The 19,824-nt window shown below is 47.4% G+C and overlaps 1 protein-coding gene across 1 annotated transcript; it reads right to left on the reverse strand.

Annotated features, from left to right (window-relative positions):
* Window positions 1-372: 372 nt before the first annotated feature.
* LOC149451189 (olfactory receptor 1J21-like) lies at window positions 373-1,308 on the reverse strand. The gene has a single exon (XM_089690913.1). The coding sequence runs from the start codon at window positions 1,306-1,308 to the stop codon at window positions 373-375; it is 936 nt and encodes a 311-aa protein (XP_089547039.1).
* Between the last annotated feature and the right edge of the window lie 18,516 nt (window positions 1,309-19,824).

Consider the following 19,824-nt stretch of genomic DNA (forward strand, 5'->3'; position numbering starts at 1 on the left):
GGTCTATGGGGAGATCTTTCCCCAGCCTTGACATCTGCCAACAGAAGGTTTCAGCCCGCTGTCAGCTGAAAATGGGTCACAGGAGTGCAGAACGAACTGCACTCCAGAGATCCACAGGAGAAGTACAGCCACATGAGCTTTGGCTGTATTTCTCCATTAACAATAGACACATAAACATATCCTGAAGACATATACGATTACATAGTTACATAGTTAGTCTGGCTGAAAAAAGACAAAAGTCCATCCAGTTCAAGCATACAAAAAAAAAAAAAACAAGTTACAATCCTTAGTATTAGTCAACCATTTGTGAAAATGGTAATGAAAGATATTTGAAAACAATATTGCAAACATTTACAGTATAATCAGGAACATTCAGAAGCATGTTGACTTTTTTTTTATACTTCTTATAGCCTTCAAAATATCTTTGTTCCTCAAAGAGTAGACAAATGGGTTGAGCATTGGGACCACAACCGTGTAAAGCAAGGCCAGCAACTTGTCCAGCTCCTTAGAACCTTCAGACTCTGGTTTGCCGTAAATTACAATGGCTGGACCATAGAATAATATTACCGTGGTGAGGTGGGAGGTGCAACTGGAATAAGCTTTCAGTCGTCCCTCCGAAGAATTAATTTTCAGTATGGTGGAGATGATGAATACGTAGGAAGTCAGAATGAGCAAAAAAGGAAAAGCTGCAAACAGTAAGTCCTCACATAACATAAGTATGTTTCTGCCTGTAACATCACTAGAGGATATTGCATACAGTTCTTTCACATCACAAAAGAAATGGTCAACCTTTTGTGTGAGACAGAAGGATAATAGAGATGTGGCCAATATATTTACTGCTGCATAAGTCACACATATAAGACAAGTGGACAGAGCCAATGAAAGGCATACATCTTTACTCATCAGTAAGGAATATTGTAATGGCTTACAGATTGCTACGTATCGGTCATAGGACATGGAGGTCAGTAGAAATACATCAGAAGCACCTGACCATGCAAAGAAGTACACCTGAGTCATACAGGCAGAGAAAGACATCCAATGGTCATGTGTTAGGAGTATGGAGAGAAGTTTTGGAAGAGTAACTGAAACAAATATGACATCACTAACAGCAAGATTACCCAAGAAGAAATACATTGGAGTATGGAGCCGGGGAACCAGACCCACCAGTAGAGCAATGGTCATGTTTCCAAGGATAGTCACCAAATACATCAATAGAACTGCAGTGAGAAGGAGACATTGTCCGGTTTTAGAGATGGAAAAAGCTGAAATATAGAACACATTTTTGGTATTGTTTGAGCATTCCTCCATCTTCCTTGCATGGAAAAAAAAAGAAATGATAGTTTATACTTTTTACATTTATTTAACCACTTGCCATCTGTCTGTTATACATAAATGTCCGGGCTTCTGCTTCCTAAGGGCAGGAGGTCATTTCAAAATGGCCACCCCTTGTGGTTCTTGTGCATGCCCTCTAGTGCAGTGTTTCTCAACCTTTTATCAGTCAAGGCACCCTTTACAATTATGGAGAGTCCTGAGGCAGCCCATTCTAAAATGGGGTGCCTCAAGTCTGTCCATAATTTTAAAAGTTACCCCATTCTAAAATGAGAAAAACGATTCTAATAGTTTTATATAACGCAGCAACATCCACACATGTAGGACACCCAACATTAGAGATGATTCATTCTTCCAAAGCAAATATATTTTTGCGCACTGGTACTGACTAGTATTCCAGTGTTTCTCTTCTCCCTCAGTTTTTCCCCATCACTGAGCTAGTGTAACCTCAGCGTTGGTGGAGAGGGGCGGGGGAGGGTCAAACTAGGATGCTGTGCAGGTAGCTGACATCCTCCTTATCAACTGATGTTATTGGTCGCTAGGATGCCAGTGGTTAGAAGGCCTTAATGGAGCACAATGAAAACCTTTGGCACCCCTGAAGAAACCTCAAGGCACTCCAGGGTGCCTGGGCACCCTGGTTGAGAAAGGCTGCTCTAGTGTGTGCATGAGTACACTCTATAATCACTATATCCAATAGACACAGAAGATCACAAAGTGTAGGTACAGAGCCAATGAGATAGGCCCTGAACAAGTAATCACTATGACCAATTACAGCAATCATAAATGTAAACAAGGTCTGCATTTTGCTCTCGGTTTCCTTTCATACACTGATCAGCTATGAAAGAAAAGAGTTTTACTGTCATTAATTAGCAGCAGCATTTTGTACAGTGCACCAAGCTGGCCACAGTGTCCCTGGTCATTAGTTAAACCTTTCCCATTGTCACCAGATCAGTGCAGCCAACCACATTGTTCCTGAATGCTAGCCACAACAGTCCCAGTATTACCCAGCAATACATTCCCTGAAAGCCACCAGGCCAGTTTCAGTGTCACCAGACCAGTGCAGCCAGCAACATTGGTGCTTATCAGTGCCAGTGTCACCAAACCACTGTAAGCCTGCAACAGCGTTCCTGATTTCCGCCCCACCAGTGCCAGTGTGGGAGAGCAACAGTGTTCTGATTACTGCAACACCGGTACCGATATCATAGTTAGATTCAGATTCCGAGTATGAACCTAAGAAAGGCAGTGGTTCAATTACTACTACCTCTGGTCCGAGAATAAAGGGGATACTATGTTATCAAGCACTGAGCATCCTACTGAATTGCATCAGGCAAGCACCAGGTGTGCGATACATCCAGGGGAGAAATGTGATAGGTAGTCAGGAAATTAGATGCATAACCTTTGCCCCTTGAAAGCTTGAAGGTGCTCTTAGGATTTTGGCCCCTCTATGTAGCTAGGCTGAAAAAACCTCTCTCACATGTGGTATCCCCATATTCAGGAGGAGTAGCAGAATGTATTTTTGGGTGTGATTCTAAGTATGAACATGCTGTGTGTTAGAAATATTTTGTTAATTGACAACTTTGTGTAAAAGAATACATTTTTATTTTCTTACCTCATTTTCCAAAAACTTTTGGCAAAATATGTGATCCCTAAAAAACTCCCCGTACCTCTTAGTAAATACATTAGAGGGTGTGCTTTCTAAAAGTTGGTCATTATGGGGGTGCTTCTACTGTTCTGACTGTTCGGGAAATGAGATGACTTATTTTCACTCTTTGAAAGCCTGAAGGTGTTCCTTTGGCAGAACCTCTATGCATCTAGTCAGCAAATGTCTCACAAAAGGTGTATCCCCATACTAGGGAGGAGTGTTTTGGGGTGTAATTGTAAATATAACAATGTTGTAAGTGAAAAAAAAAATTGTGTCAAAATATTACAACTTTACAAAACTCACTATGCCTCATACTGAAAACCTTGTAACCTTTTTTGTTTTGTTTTTATTTTACCAAGGAATACATTTAGCTCTTTATAAAGATTTATTGCAAAGTTTTATAACAGAAACTAAGGGAAATATTTTAAATATTTCCTCTGTTTTCTTTTATATTGTAAGAAATATAAAGGAAAACAGACTGAGTAAATGAATAAATGTGCATTTTCCCCCAAAAAGTTATATAAAATTAATTTGGGTACAATGTAGCATGACCGAGTACTTGCCAGTCAAAGTATCATAGTTCTGTTGGGGGGTTGAGGACAGAAAATGTCAAATAGAACAGCCAGCACCAGCACACGGGCTACTTCTCATTAAATGTAAGTACTGTCCCTTGTGCTGTTTTTTTTTTTTAAACTACAATTTACGACTTTAGCCATTTCCAAGTGAAATGGTTACAAATCATAACATACAGCAGTGCAGGTTTATAAATAAGTAAAACAGTTGTGAGACTTTATTCGGCCTTTAAATTGTTATTTAATGAAATATACAAATTAGCTAAATTGATTGAGCAATAAATCTGATCAAAGTGGACAGTGTCACAGGAAAACCTGTCTAAAAATAAATCTGATCTTACCATCCCCCTAAAGACAGTAAAACCAAAATACAGATTAATAATACATATACATACAGCACCAGTTAGAATATGTTCAGGCATAACTGTGATTATTCATTTAGAAGTCACTTTTAATCCATATGTAAATTGCAGAGTTGTGGAAATCAATATTTAAACTATATTAAAAAAAATATTTGAGCTTTAGCGTCTAAGAGCAGAAAAAATGTAGTTTTTGTAGAGTTTTTTGGAGCGTTTTCTCAGCAGAAAGAAAATGCTAAACGCTCCTAAACACTACTAAAACGCTACTAAAACGCCCCCAACAGCTTTTTTCTAGCTTTATTCTACATTTGCTGTAAAAATACTAATAAAACACTAACACTCCTAAACGCTTCTAAACACTACTAAAATGCTACTAAAAAACGTTATTACCAGCATATTTATAGCTTGAAAAAAAACGCATGAAGCCTTAAAATGTGCAAAACTATTACAAACATGGAAAGCAAATAAAACCCTCGGGATTGTATTATCAAACTTAATAAATACTCACAAAACAATTATTATTAGTAATATTTTTCAGGATTTATACAGCACTTTACAACATGAGGGCAGACAGTACAGTTACAATACAATTCAATGTGTGAGGAATCAGAGGGCCCTGATCATTAGAGCTTACAATCTAAAAGGGAGGGTCAGGAGAAACAAAGTTTAATAACTGTCTTACAATCTCCTAGATTGTAAGCTCCAAGGATCAGGGCCCTCCTAACCCTCTTGTATTGAACTGTATTGTTGCTGTATTGTCTCCCTTTATATTGTAAAGTGCTGAGCAAACTGTTGGCGCCATAAATCCTGTATAATAATAATAATAACTGTGGGGATGAGCGGATGGCGAAAAAGTGCTTTTGTTAGGTGGGGGTAGGATACTCTTTTCTGAAGAGAAGGGTTTGCAGGGATCGCCTAAAGGTGGACAGAGTAGGAGATAGTCGGAAAGATTGGGTAGGGAGTTCCATAGGATGGGAGAGGCTCTGGAGAAGTCCAGGAAATCCACATTCATTGAATGCTCCACAAACATGTCCTAATGGCAGCAGGCTTCCTACATGTCCATGTCTACAGTTCAATACCCCCCTCCCCTGAAATCATGATCCTGTTACTCACCCACTGGACAGGTGACTGCAGGATAAAATGACTGATGAAATTGTGCTAACTTAGAGCTCTAGCCTGAAAATATTGTAAAATGCAACAATATATTGATGGCCTTCCTCTCTGAATTTTAGGTCACGTGTTCAGGAGATTAAACACAAATTACTTCAGGTACCTATACTAGAAATGAGGGTTATAGCTGGAAACCTTTTCCTCCCTAACCTTTTAGTTTGGTATGGACAGCAAATGTTACCTGACATCATGTAACATATTCATCAGATCACAAATATCTGCCTATGTGGTGATGAGATATATAAAGAGCATCTGTGGCTTAAGGGAAGACATAGATGGCATCTCAATGGGATTTAGATACAAAATAAAAATGACTGAAAATAATGAATGCAATTGAGAATTAAACAATAAAGTGAAAAAAAAATCAGATTCAGAAGGAAGTCTAATCTAGCTTACCTTTAGATGCATTCGGGGTAAGGTGACCTGGATTTGGGTTTGTGGTGAGTGCCAACAATGCTGTTGTCTCTCATGATGCCAACCCACGTGGAAGGAAAATATATTTGAAATATATAAAAATATTTTTCCCAAATATATTGACATATATTTAAAAATATATATTTTTAAATATATATATATATATATATATATATATATATATTTATTTATTTATTTATTTATTTTTTTTTTAAATATATTCTTCAGATTTTTTTAACATTTAAAATGACTTTGTAGCATTTCAAATATGTCAATATATTTGGGAAGAAAATTTTTAAAATCTATTTCAGATATATTTTTCTTCCATACGGGAACAGATGCCTCAGGTTCAGAAAGGGTCAGATTCTTAGATACTTAGAATAACAGGAAAGAAGGAGTGCCTGATGTCCAAAAGAGGCATTTATTGAGAGTAACGACAAGAACATCAAACCAACGCGTTTTAGGAGAAAAGATGTGTTGATTTGATGTACTTGTTGTTATTCTCAATAAATGCCTCCTAATCTACCATCAAAAGTGCATTCCTTGGGATATTGGGTGCTCCTCCTTTCCTATTATTCCAAGCCTAAGAGGGTTTACCACTAGTATGCACCATTGGGCACAACCGACTGCAGGGACATCTCCCTACCAACCCACACAACCACCTACCTACCAGTGACTGATTCCAGTCAGTCCAGCACAGTCTTCAGCACAAACAAGACTCTTAGATACTGAAAAGTATGTTGCCTTGTAGCCAAGAACCCTAAAAATGTACTCTGGGACGCCATAAAGGGTCTTATGTCCTTCCTGCGGCCTGCAAACTGTGTTCCAAAATTATGAAAAATAAAATAAACTTTCTATAACTTGTTCTACAATTAGTCTGTGAACTATGGCCAGGTGGTCATCAAAATGCATTGTGTAGCCGAGATAGACCTTATGACCAACTTGACCTGAACAGTATGACACTTCAGCAGTGGTCTTTAGACAATGGCCTGCAGAGCAGATGTGTCCCTTTGCTTATGTTTATCTAGCCCTTTGGGCATCATTCCTCCCACTCATGCAAGACAATATTCCTCCCATGGTCACTGATGGGATGCTATTCCTCTCACTGACACCAAAAGTAAGGAACCATTCCTCCCACTGACACCAACAAAGGAGCACTATTCTTTACATTGGCACCAATAATGGTGAACTATTCTTTCTGCTGACACCAGGGATCTGGCACTATTAATCCAACTGATCCCAACAATTGGTACTATTCCTTCCACCAATACCAATGATGGGTCACTATTCCTCCTCCTACTGTCCACAGGCACTATGTAATTTTCTTACTCCCACTGACATCCAAGCCTGAGGCATTGTTTGTTTCCAATGGTGCCATGGCATTTTCTAATCCCGCTAGCTACTCTGTCCCCAATAATGTCTGAAGGACAGTAATCTGGCCTTTTGTTTGGAAAGTTTGGAGACCCCTTCACTACAGTAGGAAAGGGATTAGCAAACATTTTCAATTCCTTCTCTCAATGCATCCAATGAAGATGATGACACCCTACTTGCTATTGTACAAATTATATCCATTACTGACTGTAGTAGTTAGTCACATTCAGCTGGACCTGTTCTGTAATGTTGAAGACCATTGGCTAATTAACCAAAAATCCTCTTTGTTTTAATGGGTACCAAGGTCATACCCCAGCTTTACTACTACACTCAATAATTTTATTGTACTAAACAGCATGGAATTTGTCAAGGCAGATGCTGATTGTCCAATACTAGGGATAAGATTCATGTTGGGGTTGAGGCAGAGGTCAATCTGAACTTTGCATGTTCTACGTTCAGGAAAACTATTGAGTTCATCTGCCTCTGCACCCAAACCCAACTACTGTCATCTATTTCATAACCTGTGACTTGTGGTCAGGTAGCAAAGTATGACCAATAATGGAGGTGTGTTAATGTGCCAGCTCTCTCCATATTGAAGTCAACTCTCCCGTTGAACTTTTATATTCCTATATAATTTTAATAGGATCCTTAATTTTTTGAGGGGGAGGTCAGCAGCATAAATTTGTTGCTGACACATCCAGAGCTTCCCTTTTTTTTTAGCAGCACTTTACTGCATACTGTTGCTGTTCAATTTATTTCAAAAATCAGTTCACCAAAGCACCATATCTTCAATCCTCTATTGCCAAACTAGTAATAAAAGTTTTCCTCATGTCTGGGAGGCCCACAGGGAGAGGCAAATGTTCTTCTTGTGCAACTAGTAGGGGGCTGTGCAGGTACTGAATTCTTGGGTCAATGCAGCGGTAAGTCCAGAGCATGTGAAGAAGATGGTAGACTGGATAACCAAGCCTTCATCATCTAAGTGAGTGAATGTATCGGTATAATACTAGGTGATATCACAAAATAATAAACCAAAATGTATTAAATGAAAAAACCACTTTCACCCCCGAAACTCCAAAAACAGTCCAACTTTAATTCAGCGTCTCTGCATAAAATAACCAGTGATACTAATATTTCCTTAGTGAATATTCTTCTTCCACAAGTGCCAAAGAATCCTCTTCCTCCTCAGACAAGATCCGTATGCCTTTCGAAAAATGGGGGCTCCTCTCGTTGTGTAGATCATCCAGTTCTCAAATGGCATCAAAACATGTGACAAAGTACAACCAACATAGTGTAGTAGGCAATAATAGGGTTAAAGCTCCTTTAATGATCAAATTGCGCTTACAGGAAAAATAAGATGTCTCAGCGTATATAAGACTGGCTAACAGCGTAAAAAACTTTTTCTGAGCCTCAGATGAAGTTGGAAGTGATGAAACGCGTCAGTAGTGACGTCGGACATAAACCGGAAGTTGAGGAGCAGCCATTTTGGAAAACGAGGAAGAGGATTCTTTGGCACTTGTGGAAGAAGAATATTCACTAACAAAATATTAGTATTAGAGATGAGCGAATCGAAGTAGCCGAAGTGGAATTCGAGTCGAATATCGGAAAAATTTCGATTCGCGCCGAATCCGAAAAATAGCCTACTTCGGACGCGCGAATCGAAATTTTTCCGAAAATGGCGGCGGACATGTGCGGCGACGGAGCGGGGATGTCTGGGAAGGCGCGCAGACAAGGCGCGCTGACCCATAATGCATTCCTCAATGACATGTGATCGCATCAGCCAATCAGCAGCCAGCCAGCCAGCACTGTGTAATGGTCGAGCTATAAATAGCGGCCATTTTGGAATTCTTCATTTGCCTCCAGTCATTGAACAGAGGCAGACCGCTCTGTATTAGGGACAGAGTTAGGGCCACAGAAACGATACTTAGGGACAGAGAAACGTTACTTAGGGACAGAGAACCATTACTCAGGGACACAGAATTGTTAATGAGGGCCACAGAATCGTTACTTAGGGACAAAGAAACGCTAGTTAGGGCCACAGAATTGTTACTCAGGGACAGACAGAATTGTTACTGAGTGCCAGAGAATTGTTACTTAGGGCCACAGAAACTTTAGTTAGGGCCACAGAATTGTTACTCAGGGACAGACACAGAATTGTTACTGAGGGCCACAGAACTGTTACTTAGGGCCACAGAATTGTTACTCGCACAGACACAGAATTGTTACTCAGGGACACAGAATTGTTACTGAGGGCCACAGAACCGTTACTTAGGGCCACAGAATTGTTACTCGCACAGACACAGAATTGTTACACAGGGACACAGAATTGTTACTGAGGGCCACAGAACCGTTACTTAGGGCCACAGAATTGTTACTCAGGGACACAGAATTGTTACTGAGGGCCACAGAACTGTTACTTAGGGCCACAGAATTGTTACTCGCACAGACACAGAATTGTTACTCAGGGACACAGAACTGTTACTGAGGGCCACAGAACTGTTACTTAGGGCCACAGAATTGTTACTCGCACAGACACAGAATTGTTACACAGGGACACAGAATTGTTACTGAGGGCCACAGAACCGTTACTTAGGGCCACAGAATTGTTACTGAGGGCCACAGAACTGTTACTTAGGGCCACAGAATTGTTACTCGCACAGACACAGAATTGTTACTCAGGGACACAGAACTGTTACTGAGGGCCACAGAACTGTTACTTAGGGCCACAGAATTGTTACTCGCACAGACACAGAATTGTTACTCAGGGACACAGAACTGTTACTGAGGGCCACAGAACTGTTACTTAGGGCCACAGAATTGTTACTCGCACAGACACAGAATTGTTACACAGGGACACAGAATTGTTACTGAGGGCCACAGAACCGTTACTTAGGGCCACAGAATTGTTACTGAGGGCCACAGAACTGTTACTTAGGGCCACAGAATTGTTACTCGCACAGACACAGAATTGTTACTCAGGGACACAGAACTGTTACTGAGGGCCACAGAACTGTTACTTAGGGCCACAGAATTGTTACTCGCACAGACACAGAATTGTTACTCAGGGACACAGAACTGTTACTGAGGGCCACAGAACTGTTATTTAGGGCCACAGAATTGTTACTCGCACAGACACAGAATTTTTACACAGGGACACAGAATTGTTACTGAGGGCCACAGAACCGTTACTTAGGGCCACAGAATTGTTACTCAGGGACACAGAATTGTTACTGAGGGCCACAGAACTGTTACTTAGGGCCACAGAATTGTTACTCGCACAGACACAGAATTGTTACTCAGGGACACAGAACTGTTACTGGGGGCCACAGAACTGTTACTTAGGGCCACAGAATTGTTACTCGCACAGACACAGAATTGTTACACAGGGACACAGAATTGTTACTGAGGGCCACAGAACCGTTACTTAGGGCCACAGAATTGTTACTGAGGGCCACAGAACTGTTACTTAGGGCCACAGAATTGTTACTCGCACAGACACAGAATTGTTACTCAGGGACACAGAACTGTTACTGAGGGCCACAGAACTGTTACTTAGGGCCACAGAATTGTTACTCGCACAGACACAGAATTGTTACTCAGGGACACAGAACTGTTACTGAGGGCCACAGAACTGTTACTTAGGGCCACAGAATTGTTACTCGCACAGACACAGAATTGTTACACAGGGACACAGAATTGTTACTGAGGGCCACAGAACCGTTACTTAGGGCCACAGAATTGTTACTGAGGGCCACAGAACTGTTACTTAGGGCCACAGAATTGTTACTCGCACAGACACAGAATTGTTACTCAGGGACACAGAACTGTTACTGAGGGCCACAGAACCGTTACTTAGGGCCACAGAATTGTTACTCAGGGACACAGAATCGTTTAATTAAAGAGTATGTCAGACAACATGCAGAGGAGTGGCAGAGGAGGCAATGTTTTAGGAGCGAGCAGACGTGGCAGCAGAGGAAGGGGTCGAGGCAGCACTATTCGCAGCCAGAGGCTAGTGCTCCCGGTGTCATCCAGTACAGTGAGGAAGAGCTAACAGAGGGCGGTCAGGAACGGGGGGAGACATCCGCCTCTTCAGCAGCCAGGCGAAGAAGTAGTGGCGAGGAGAGTGGCTCGGTAGCCGGTGTAGAGACAGCTCTGTCTCCTGACCCACACGCAGCCGAGGGGGCTAGTAGTGAGGCGGAGACCCTAATTGATGATGATGAGGCTGATCGCACTTGGCAGCCTCGTCGTCATCAGGCTATTGCTTCCGCATCATCAGGAGAAGAGGGTGGCAGCTTGGCAGCGAGCAAAACAGTCGGTGGGTTGTCTCCATCGCCACACTCTGCCATGTGCCACTTTCAGGTCTCCTCACACACTGCTGGTGTGTTGAATTTTTTGACATAGGGTGCTGGCAGATTACGGGCCTCCCATAGCTGCTGCCAGGCCCCTAATCTGCCATGGGCCCCTATACCGCCTCCTCATGCTGCTGCCAGGTCCAGAGTCTCTCATGGGTCCCTGTACCGCCTCCCATTGCTGCTGTCTCCATCGCCACACTCTGCCATGTGCCACTTTCAGGTCTCCTCACACTGCTGGTGTGTTGAATTTTTTGACATAGGGTGCTGGCAGATTACGGGCCTCCCATAGCTGCTGCCAGGCCCCTAATCTGCCATGGGCCCCTATATACCGCCTCCTCATGCTGCTGCCAAGTCCAGAGTCTCTCATGGGTCCCTGTAAGGCCTCCCATTGCTGCTGTCTCCATCGCCACACTCTGCCATGTGCCACTTTCAGGTCTCCTCACACACTGCTGGTGTGTTGAATTTTTTGACATAGGGTGCTGGCAGATTACGGGCCTCCCATAGCTGCTGCCAGGCCCCTAATCTGCCATGGGCCCCTATACCGCCTCCTCATGCTGCTGCCAGGTCCACAGTCTCTCATGCCATGTGCCACTTTCAGGTCTCCTCACACTGCTGGTGTGTTGAATTTTTTGACATAGGGTGCTGGCAGATTACGGGCCTCCCATAGCTGCTGCCAGGCCCCTAATCTGCCATGGGCCCCTATATACCGCCTCCTCATGCTGCTGCCAGGTCCAGAGTCTGTCATGGGTCCCTGTACGGCCTCCCATTGCTGCTGTCTCCATCGCCACACTCTGCCATGTGCCACTTTCAGGTCTCCTCACACACTGCTGGTGTGTTGAATTTTTTGACATAGGGTGCTGGCAGATTACGGGCCTCCCATAGCTGCTGCCAGGCCCCTAATCTGCCATGGGCCCCTATACCGCCTCCTCATGCTGCTGCCAGGTCCACAGTCTCTCATGCCATGTGCCACTTTCAGGTCTCCTCACACTGCTGGTGTGTTGAATTTTTTGACATAGGGTGCTGGCAGATTACGGGCCTCCCATAGCTGCTGCCAGGCCCCTAATCTGCCATGGGCCCCTATATACCACCTCCTCATGCTGCTGCCAGGTCCAGAGTCTGTCATGGGTCCCTGTACGGCCTCCCATTGCTGCTGTCTCCATCGCCACACTCTGCCATGTGCCACTTTCAGGTCTCCTCACACACTGCTGGTGTGTTGAATTTTTTGACATAGGGTGCTGGCAGATTACGGGCCTCCCATAGCTGCTGCCAGGCCCCTAATCTGCCATGGGCCCCTATACCGCCTCCTCATGCTGCTGCCAAGTCCAGAGTCTGTCATGGGTCCCTGTACGGCCTCCCATTGCTGCTGTCTCCATCGCCACACTCTGCCATGTGCCACATTCAGGTCTCTTCACACTGCTGGTGTGTTGAATTTTTTGACATAGGGTGCTGGCAGATTACGGGCCTCGTATAGCTGCTGCCAGGCCCCTAATCTGCCATGGGCCCCTATATACCGCCTCCTCATGCTGCTGCCAGGTCCAGAGTCTGTCATGGGTCCCTGTACGGCCTCCCATTGCTGCTGTCTCCATCGCCACACTCTGCCATGTGCCACATTCAGGTCTCTTCACACTGCTGGTGTGTTGAATTTTTTGACATAGGGTGCTGGCAGATTACGGGCCTCGTATAGCTGCTGCCAGGCCCCTAATCTGCCATGGGCCCCTATATACCGCCTCCTCATGCTGCTGCCAGGTCCAGGCGAATGTAGTCACACAGGGGAGGAACTTCTCAGTGTAATGAACAGAGAAATCGACAGATGGCTGTCTCCGCGCAAACTGAAAATCGGAACCATGTTGACCGACAACGGAAAGAACATGGTGTCTGCTCTGCGTCAAGGAAGGTTGTGCCATGCGCCATGCATGGCTCACGTGTTCAATCTGGTTGTCAAGCGGTTCCTAAAATCCACCATCCCACTGCAAGACATCCTTAAAATGTCACGTAAACTTTGCATGCATTTCAGCCATTCCTACACCGCAAAGCACACCCTCCTTGAGCTGCAGCGGCAGAACGGAATTCCACATCATCGCCTGATCTGCGACGTTGCAACAAGGTGGAATTCAACCCTACACATGTTAGACCGCCTTTACGAGCAGCGAAAGGCCATCACCGATTTCCTGATGTTACAAGCGGATAAAGGTACTCCCCTGTGTAACTTCGATGTCAGCCATTGGCAGCTCATGCGTGACACCTGCCGCTTGCTCAGGCCCTTTGAGGAGGCCACGCTATTCGTGAGTCGGCAGGACTATGGGATGAACGACGTCATTCCTCTGTTGCACGTCCTTGAACAAATGCTGTTAACAATGGCTGGTCAGGGTGCGGTAGACGTGGCGCACAGATCTCAACGCCACATGACCCCTGTGGGGGCAGGACAGGAAGAAGAGGAGGAGGTAGAGGAGGACATTTGTGCTCAGGAATTATTGAGTGAAATGGGTGGTTTTTCCACTCAGCGGACAGGAGTGGAGGAGCAGGAGCATCTGGTAGAGGAGGAGGAGGAGGAGACAGAGGACCCAGACGCACCGTGGCAGTATGCTGTGGAGATGGAGGCAGGGAGTCCCTCGCATTCCTTGGCACAAATGGCCCATAGCATGCTCGGTTGCTTGCGTAGCGACAGCCGAATAATAACCATCAGACAGAGGGATGACTTTTGGCTGTCCACCTTGTTGGACCCTCGCTACCGTTCAAAAATGGTGGCCTTTTTCACACCTGCTGAGAGGGAGGCCAAAATAACGTACTATAAAAACCACCTATGTAGTCAGTTGGTCTCTGCCTTTGTGCGCCAACGTCCATCCTCAGACACTGTGGGCCCTGTGCGCTCGCGTTCCGCTGCCATGGCAGCAGGGGAGGGGTGGGGTGGTAGGAGCAGTGGCAGCTCCACCAGCAGTGGCTGCCTCAGTCTGCAGTCGATGATGAGTAGCTTTCTTCACCAGCGCAGTGAGGAAACTACTAACCAGCCGCAGCAGCAGCAGCATCAGGTGGACCTGGAGCAGGACCTCAAACAACAGGCTTGGGCCTACTTGGACAGCACCCTGCCAACCGAGGTAGACAATCCCCTTGACTACTGGGCAACGAAACTTGACCTTTGGCCCCAACTAGCTGAATTTGCCCTTGAAAGGCTGTCATGCCCGGCCAGTAGCGTGGCATCGGAGCGCGTGTTTAGTGCGGCAGGAGGTATTGTAACTCCGCGGAGGACACGACTGTCCACCCAAAGTGTGGAGAGACTCACGTTTGTGAAAATGAATCAGGCGTGGATTAGTCTGGATTTCAAACCACCAGTTCCTGACACAACTGACTAAATCCGCCATGAATCATGCCTCAAACATGTGCCACTTTCAGGTCTCCTCACACACTGCTGGTGTGTTCCATTTTTTGTCATAGGGTGCTGGCAGATTACGGGCCTCCCATAGCTGCTGCCAGGCCCCTAATCTGCCATGGGCCCCTATATACCGCCTCCTCATGCTGCTGCCAGGTCCAGAGTCTCTCATGGGTCCCTGTACGGCCTCCCATTGCTGCTGTCTCCATCGCCACACTCTGCCATGTGCCACTTTCAGGTCTCCTCACACTGCTGGTGTGTAGAATTTTTTGACATAGGGTGCTGGCAGATTACGGGCCTCCTATAGCTGCTGCCAGGCCCCTAATCTGCCATAGGCCCCTATATACCGCCTCCTCATGCTGCTGCCAGGTCCAGAGTCTCTCATGGGTCCCTGTACGGCCTCCCATTGCTGCTGTCTCCATCGCCACACTCTGCCATGTGCCACTTTCAGGTCTCCTCACACTGCTGGTGTGTAGAATTTTTTGACATAGGGTGCTGGCAGATTACGGGCCTCCTATAGCTGCTGCCAGGCCCCTAATCTGCCATGGGCCCCTATATACCGCCTCCTCATGCTGCTGCCAGGTCCAGAGTCTCTCATGGGTCCCTGTACGGCCTCCCATTGCTGCTGTCTCCATCTCCACACTCTGCCATGTGCCACTTTCAGGTCTCCTCACACTGCTGGTGTGTAGAATTTTTTGACATAGGGTGCTGGCAGATTACGGGCCTCCTATAGCTGCTGCCAGGCCCCTAATCTGCCATGGGCCCCTATATACCGCCTCCTCATGCTGCTGCCAGGTCCAGAGTCTCTCATGGGTCCCTGTACGGCCTCCCATTGCTGCTGTCTCCATCTCCACACTCTGCCATGTGCCACTTTCAGGTCTCCTCACACTGCTGGTGTGTAGAATTTTTTGACATAGGGTGCTGGCAGATTACGGGCCTCCTATAGCTGCTGCCAGGCCCCTAATCTGCCATAGGCCCCTATATACCGCCTCCTCATGCTGCTGCCAGGTCCAGAGTCTCTCATGGGTCCCTGTACGGCCTCCCATTGCTGCTGTCTCCATCGCCACACTCTGCCATGTGCCACTTTCAGGTCTCCTCACACTGCTGGTGTGTAGAATTTTTTGACATAGGGTGCTGGCAGATTACGGGCCTCCTATAGCTGCTGCCAGGCCCCTAATCTGCCATAGGCCCCTATATACCGCCTCCTCATGCTGCTGCCAGGTCCAGAGTCTCTCATGGGTCCCTGTACGGCCTCCCATTGCTGCTGTCTCCATCGCCACACTCTGCCATGTGCCACTTTCAGGTCTCCTCACACTGCTGGTGTGTAGAATTTTTTGACATAGGGTGCTGGCAGATTACGGGCCTCCTATAGCTGCTGCCAGGCCCCTAATCTGCCATAGGCCCCTATATACCGCCTCCTCATGCTGCTGCCAGGTCCAGAGTCTCTCATGGGTCCCTGTACGGCCTCCCATTGCTGCTGTCTCCATCGCCACACTCTGCCATGTGCCACTTTCAGGTCTCCTCACACTGCTGGTGTGTAGAATTTTTTGACATAGGGTGCTGGCAGATTACGGGCCTCCTATAGCTGCTGCCAGGCCCCTAATCTGCCATGGGCCCCTATATACCGCCTCCTCATGCTGCTGCCAGGTCCAGAGTCTCTCATGGGTCCCTGTACGGCCTCCCATTGCTGCTGTCTCCATCGCCACACTCTGCCATGTGCCACTTTCAGGTCTCCTCACACTGCTGGTGTGTAGAATTTTTTGACATAGGGTGCTGGCAGATTACGGGCCTCCTATAGCTGCTGCCAGGCCCCTAATCTGCCATGGGCCCCTATATACCGCCTCCTCATGCTGCTGCCAGGTCCAGAGTCTCTCATGGGTCCCTGTACGGCCTCCCATTGCTGCTGTCTCCATCGCCACACTCTGCCATGTGCCACTTTCAGGTCTCCTCACACTGCTGGTGTGTAGAATTTTTTGACATAGGGTGCTGGCAGATTGCGGGCCTCCTATAGCTGCTGCCAGGCCCCTAATCTGCCATAGGCCCCTATATACCGCCTCCTCATGCTGCTGCCAGGTCCAGAGTCTCTCATGGGTCCCTGTACGGCCTCCCATTGCTGCTGTCTCCATCGCCACACTCTGCCATGTGCCACTTTCAGGTCTCCTCACACTGCTGGTGTGTAGAATTTTTTGACATAGGGTGCTGGCAGATTACGGGCCTCCTATAGCTGCTGCCAGGCCCCTAATCTGCCATGGGCCCCTATATACCGCCTCCTCATGCTGCTGCCAGGTCCAGAGTCTCTCATGGGTCCCTGTACGGCCTCCCATTGCTGCTGTCTCCATCGCCACACTCTGCCATGTGCCACTTTCAGGTCTCCTCACACTGCTGGTGTGTAGAATTTTTTGACATAGGGTGCTGGCAGATTACGGGCCTCCTATAGCTGCTGCCAGGCCCCTAATCTGCCATGGGCCCCTATATACCGCCTCCTCATGCTGCTGCCAGGTCCAGAGTCTCTCATGGGTCCCTGTACAGCCTCCCATTGCTGCTGTCTCCATCGCCACACTCTGCCATGTGCCACTTTCAGGTCTCCTCACACTGCTGGTGTGTAGAATTTTTTGACATAGGGTGCTGGCAGATTACGGGCCTCCTATAGCTGCTGCCAGGCCCCTAATCTGCCATAGGCCCCTATATACCGCCTCCTCATGCTGCTGCCAGGTCCAGAGTCTCTCATGGGTCCCTGTACGGCCTCCCATTGCTGCTGTCTCCATCGCCACACTCTGCCATGTGCCACTTTCAGGTCTCCTCACACTGCTGGTGTGTTGAATTTTTTGACATAGGGTGCTGGCAGATTACGGGCCTCCTATAGCTGCTGCCAGGCCCCTAATCTGCCATAGGCCCCTATATACCGCCTCCTCATGCTGCTGCCAGGTCCAGAGTCTCTCATGGGTCCCTGTACGGCCTCCCATTGCTGCTGTCTCCATCGCCACACTCTGCCATGTGCCACTTTCAGGTCTCCTCACACTGCTGGTGTGTAGAATTTTTTGACATAGGGTGCTGGCAGATTACGGGCCTCCTATAGCTGCTGCCAGGCCCCTAATCTGCCATGGGCCCCTATATACCGCCTCCTCATGCTGCTGCCAGGTCCAGAGTCTCTCATGGGTCCCTGTACGGCCTCCCATTGCTGCTGTCTCCATCGCCACACTCTGCCATGTGCCACTTTCAGGTCTCCTCACACTGCTGGTGTGTAGAATTTTTTGACATAGGGTGCTGGCAGATTACGGGCCTCCTATAGCTGCTGCCAGGCCCCTAATCTGCCATGGGCCCCTATATACCGCCTCCTCATGCTGCTGCCAGGTCCAGAGTCTCTCATGGGTCCCTGTACGGCCTCCCATTGCTGCTGTCTCCATCGCCACACTCTGCCATGTGCCACTTTCAGGTCTCCTCACACTGCTGGTGTGTTGAATTTTTTGACATAGGGTGCTGGCAGATTACGGGCCTCCTATAGCTGCTGCCAGGCCCCTAATCTGCCATGGGCCCCTATATACCGCCTCCTCATGCTGCTGCCAAGTCCAGAGTCTCTCATGGGTCCCTATACGGCCTCCCATTGCTGCTGTCTCCATCGCCACACTCTTCCATGTGCCACTTTCAGGTCTCCTCACACTGCTGGTGTGTTGAATTTTTTGACATAGGGTGCTGGCAGATTATGGGCCTCCTATAGCTGCTGCCAGGCCCCTAATCTGCCATGGGCCCCTATATACCGCCTCCTCATGCTGCTGCCAAGTCCAGAGTCTCTCATGGGTCCCTATACGGCCTCCCATTGCTGCTGTCTCCATCGCCACACTCTGCCATGTGCCACTTTCAGGTCTCCTCACACACTGCTGGTGTGTTGAATTTTTTGACATAGGGTGCTGGCAGATTACGGGCCTCCTATAGCTGCTGCCAGGCCCCTAATCTGCCATGGGCCCCTATATACCGCCTCCTCATGCTGCTGCCAAGTCCAGAGTCTCTCATGGGTCCCTGTACGGCCTCCCATTGCTGCTGCCAGGAGGCAGCAGGGTCGCAGCAGTGTCAGTTGAGGCAAACGGCCACGGAGTAGAGCACCAGCTCCACTGCAGCCTACCACCACGGCCAGTAGTGGTGCCGGTGTGCACGGAGGAAGTAGCAGTCAGCCAGTGAGGAGTAGCGGAGGCAAAGTTTCCTACTCTGCGGTGTGGCAATTTTTCGTCAAGCCGCCCGAGGAAGTAAACGTAGCCGTATGTCGACTATGTGGCCAGAAAGTCAAGCGTGGCCAGTAGGCCCATGTTGGGACTACAGCGTTGCGTCAGCATATGCAGCGTCGCCATTCGGTGGCCTGGGAAAACCGTGATAAAGATACGGCGGTTTTGCCTGCCCCAGCCCAGGGTTCCATTTTGTCATAGGGTGCTGGCAGATTACAGGCCTCCCATAGGTGCCGCCAGGCCCCAAATCGGCCATGGGCCCCCGTACCGCCTGGTCACGCTGCTGCTGAGCCCACAGTGTGACCTGGGTCCCTGTACGGCCTCCCATTGCTTCCACTCTGCCATGTGCCACTTTGAAATCTCCTCACACTCCTGCGGTTGTCCATTTTGTCATAGGTTGCTGGAAGATTACAGGCCTTCCATAGGTGCCACCAGGCCCCAAATCGGCCATGGGCCCCCGTACCGCCTGGTCACACTGCTGCTGAGCCCACAGTGTGACCTGGGTCCCTGTACCGCCTCCCATTGCTCCCACTCTGCCATGTGCCACTTTCAGGTCTCCTCACACTCCTGCTAGTTTCCATTTTGTCATAGGGTGCTGTATGGCCTCCCATTGCTGCTGCCTCCACCGCCACACTGTGGCTCCAAACACTGGTTTTGGCCCCGTGACTGGCCAAATGAGTGAAGTGTGCGGTGATTCTAAGATCGACGGCACTCATCTGCATGTCATACTGAGTGACAGTATTATTTCTCTTCCCCAGCAGACTCCAAGGGCATTTAAATTAAAGGTACAGTGTTCTGCACTAATATTAAGTCTCTCTGAAGCCTAGAAACACCCTTTTTTACGTTAAATTCACAGCGAATTTATTCGACTCGAATCGAATATTGTCCACGAATTCGCCGAATCAGTCGAATCGAATTTTTCATTTCTTCGCTCATCTCTAATTAGTATCACTGGTTATTTTACACAGAGATGCTGAATTAAAGTTGGAAAGCCTTCATCATCATCTTCCTCCTTCTTCCCACAGGCACAGAGTAGCTCA

The sequence above is a fragment of the Staurois parvus genome, unplaced genomic scaffold (genome assembly GCF_062004578.1).
Source record: "Staurois parvus isolate SC_StPar_1 unplaced genomic scaffold, SC_StPar_1.0 ptg000547l, whole genome shotgun sequence".
Lineage (NCBI taxonomy): Eukaryota > Metazoa > Chordata > Amphibia > Anura > Ranidae > Staurois > Staurois parvus.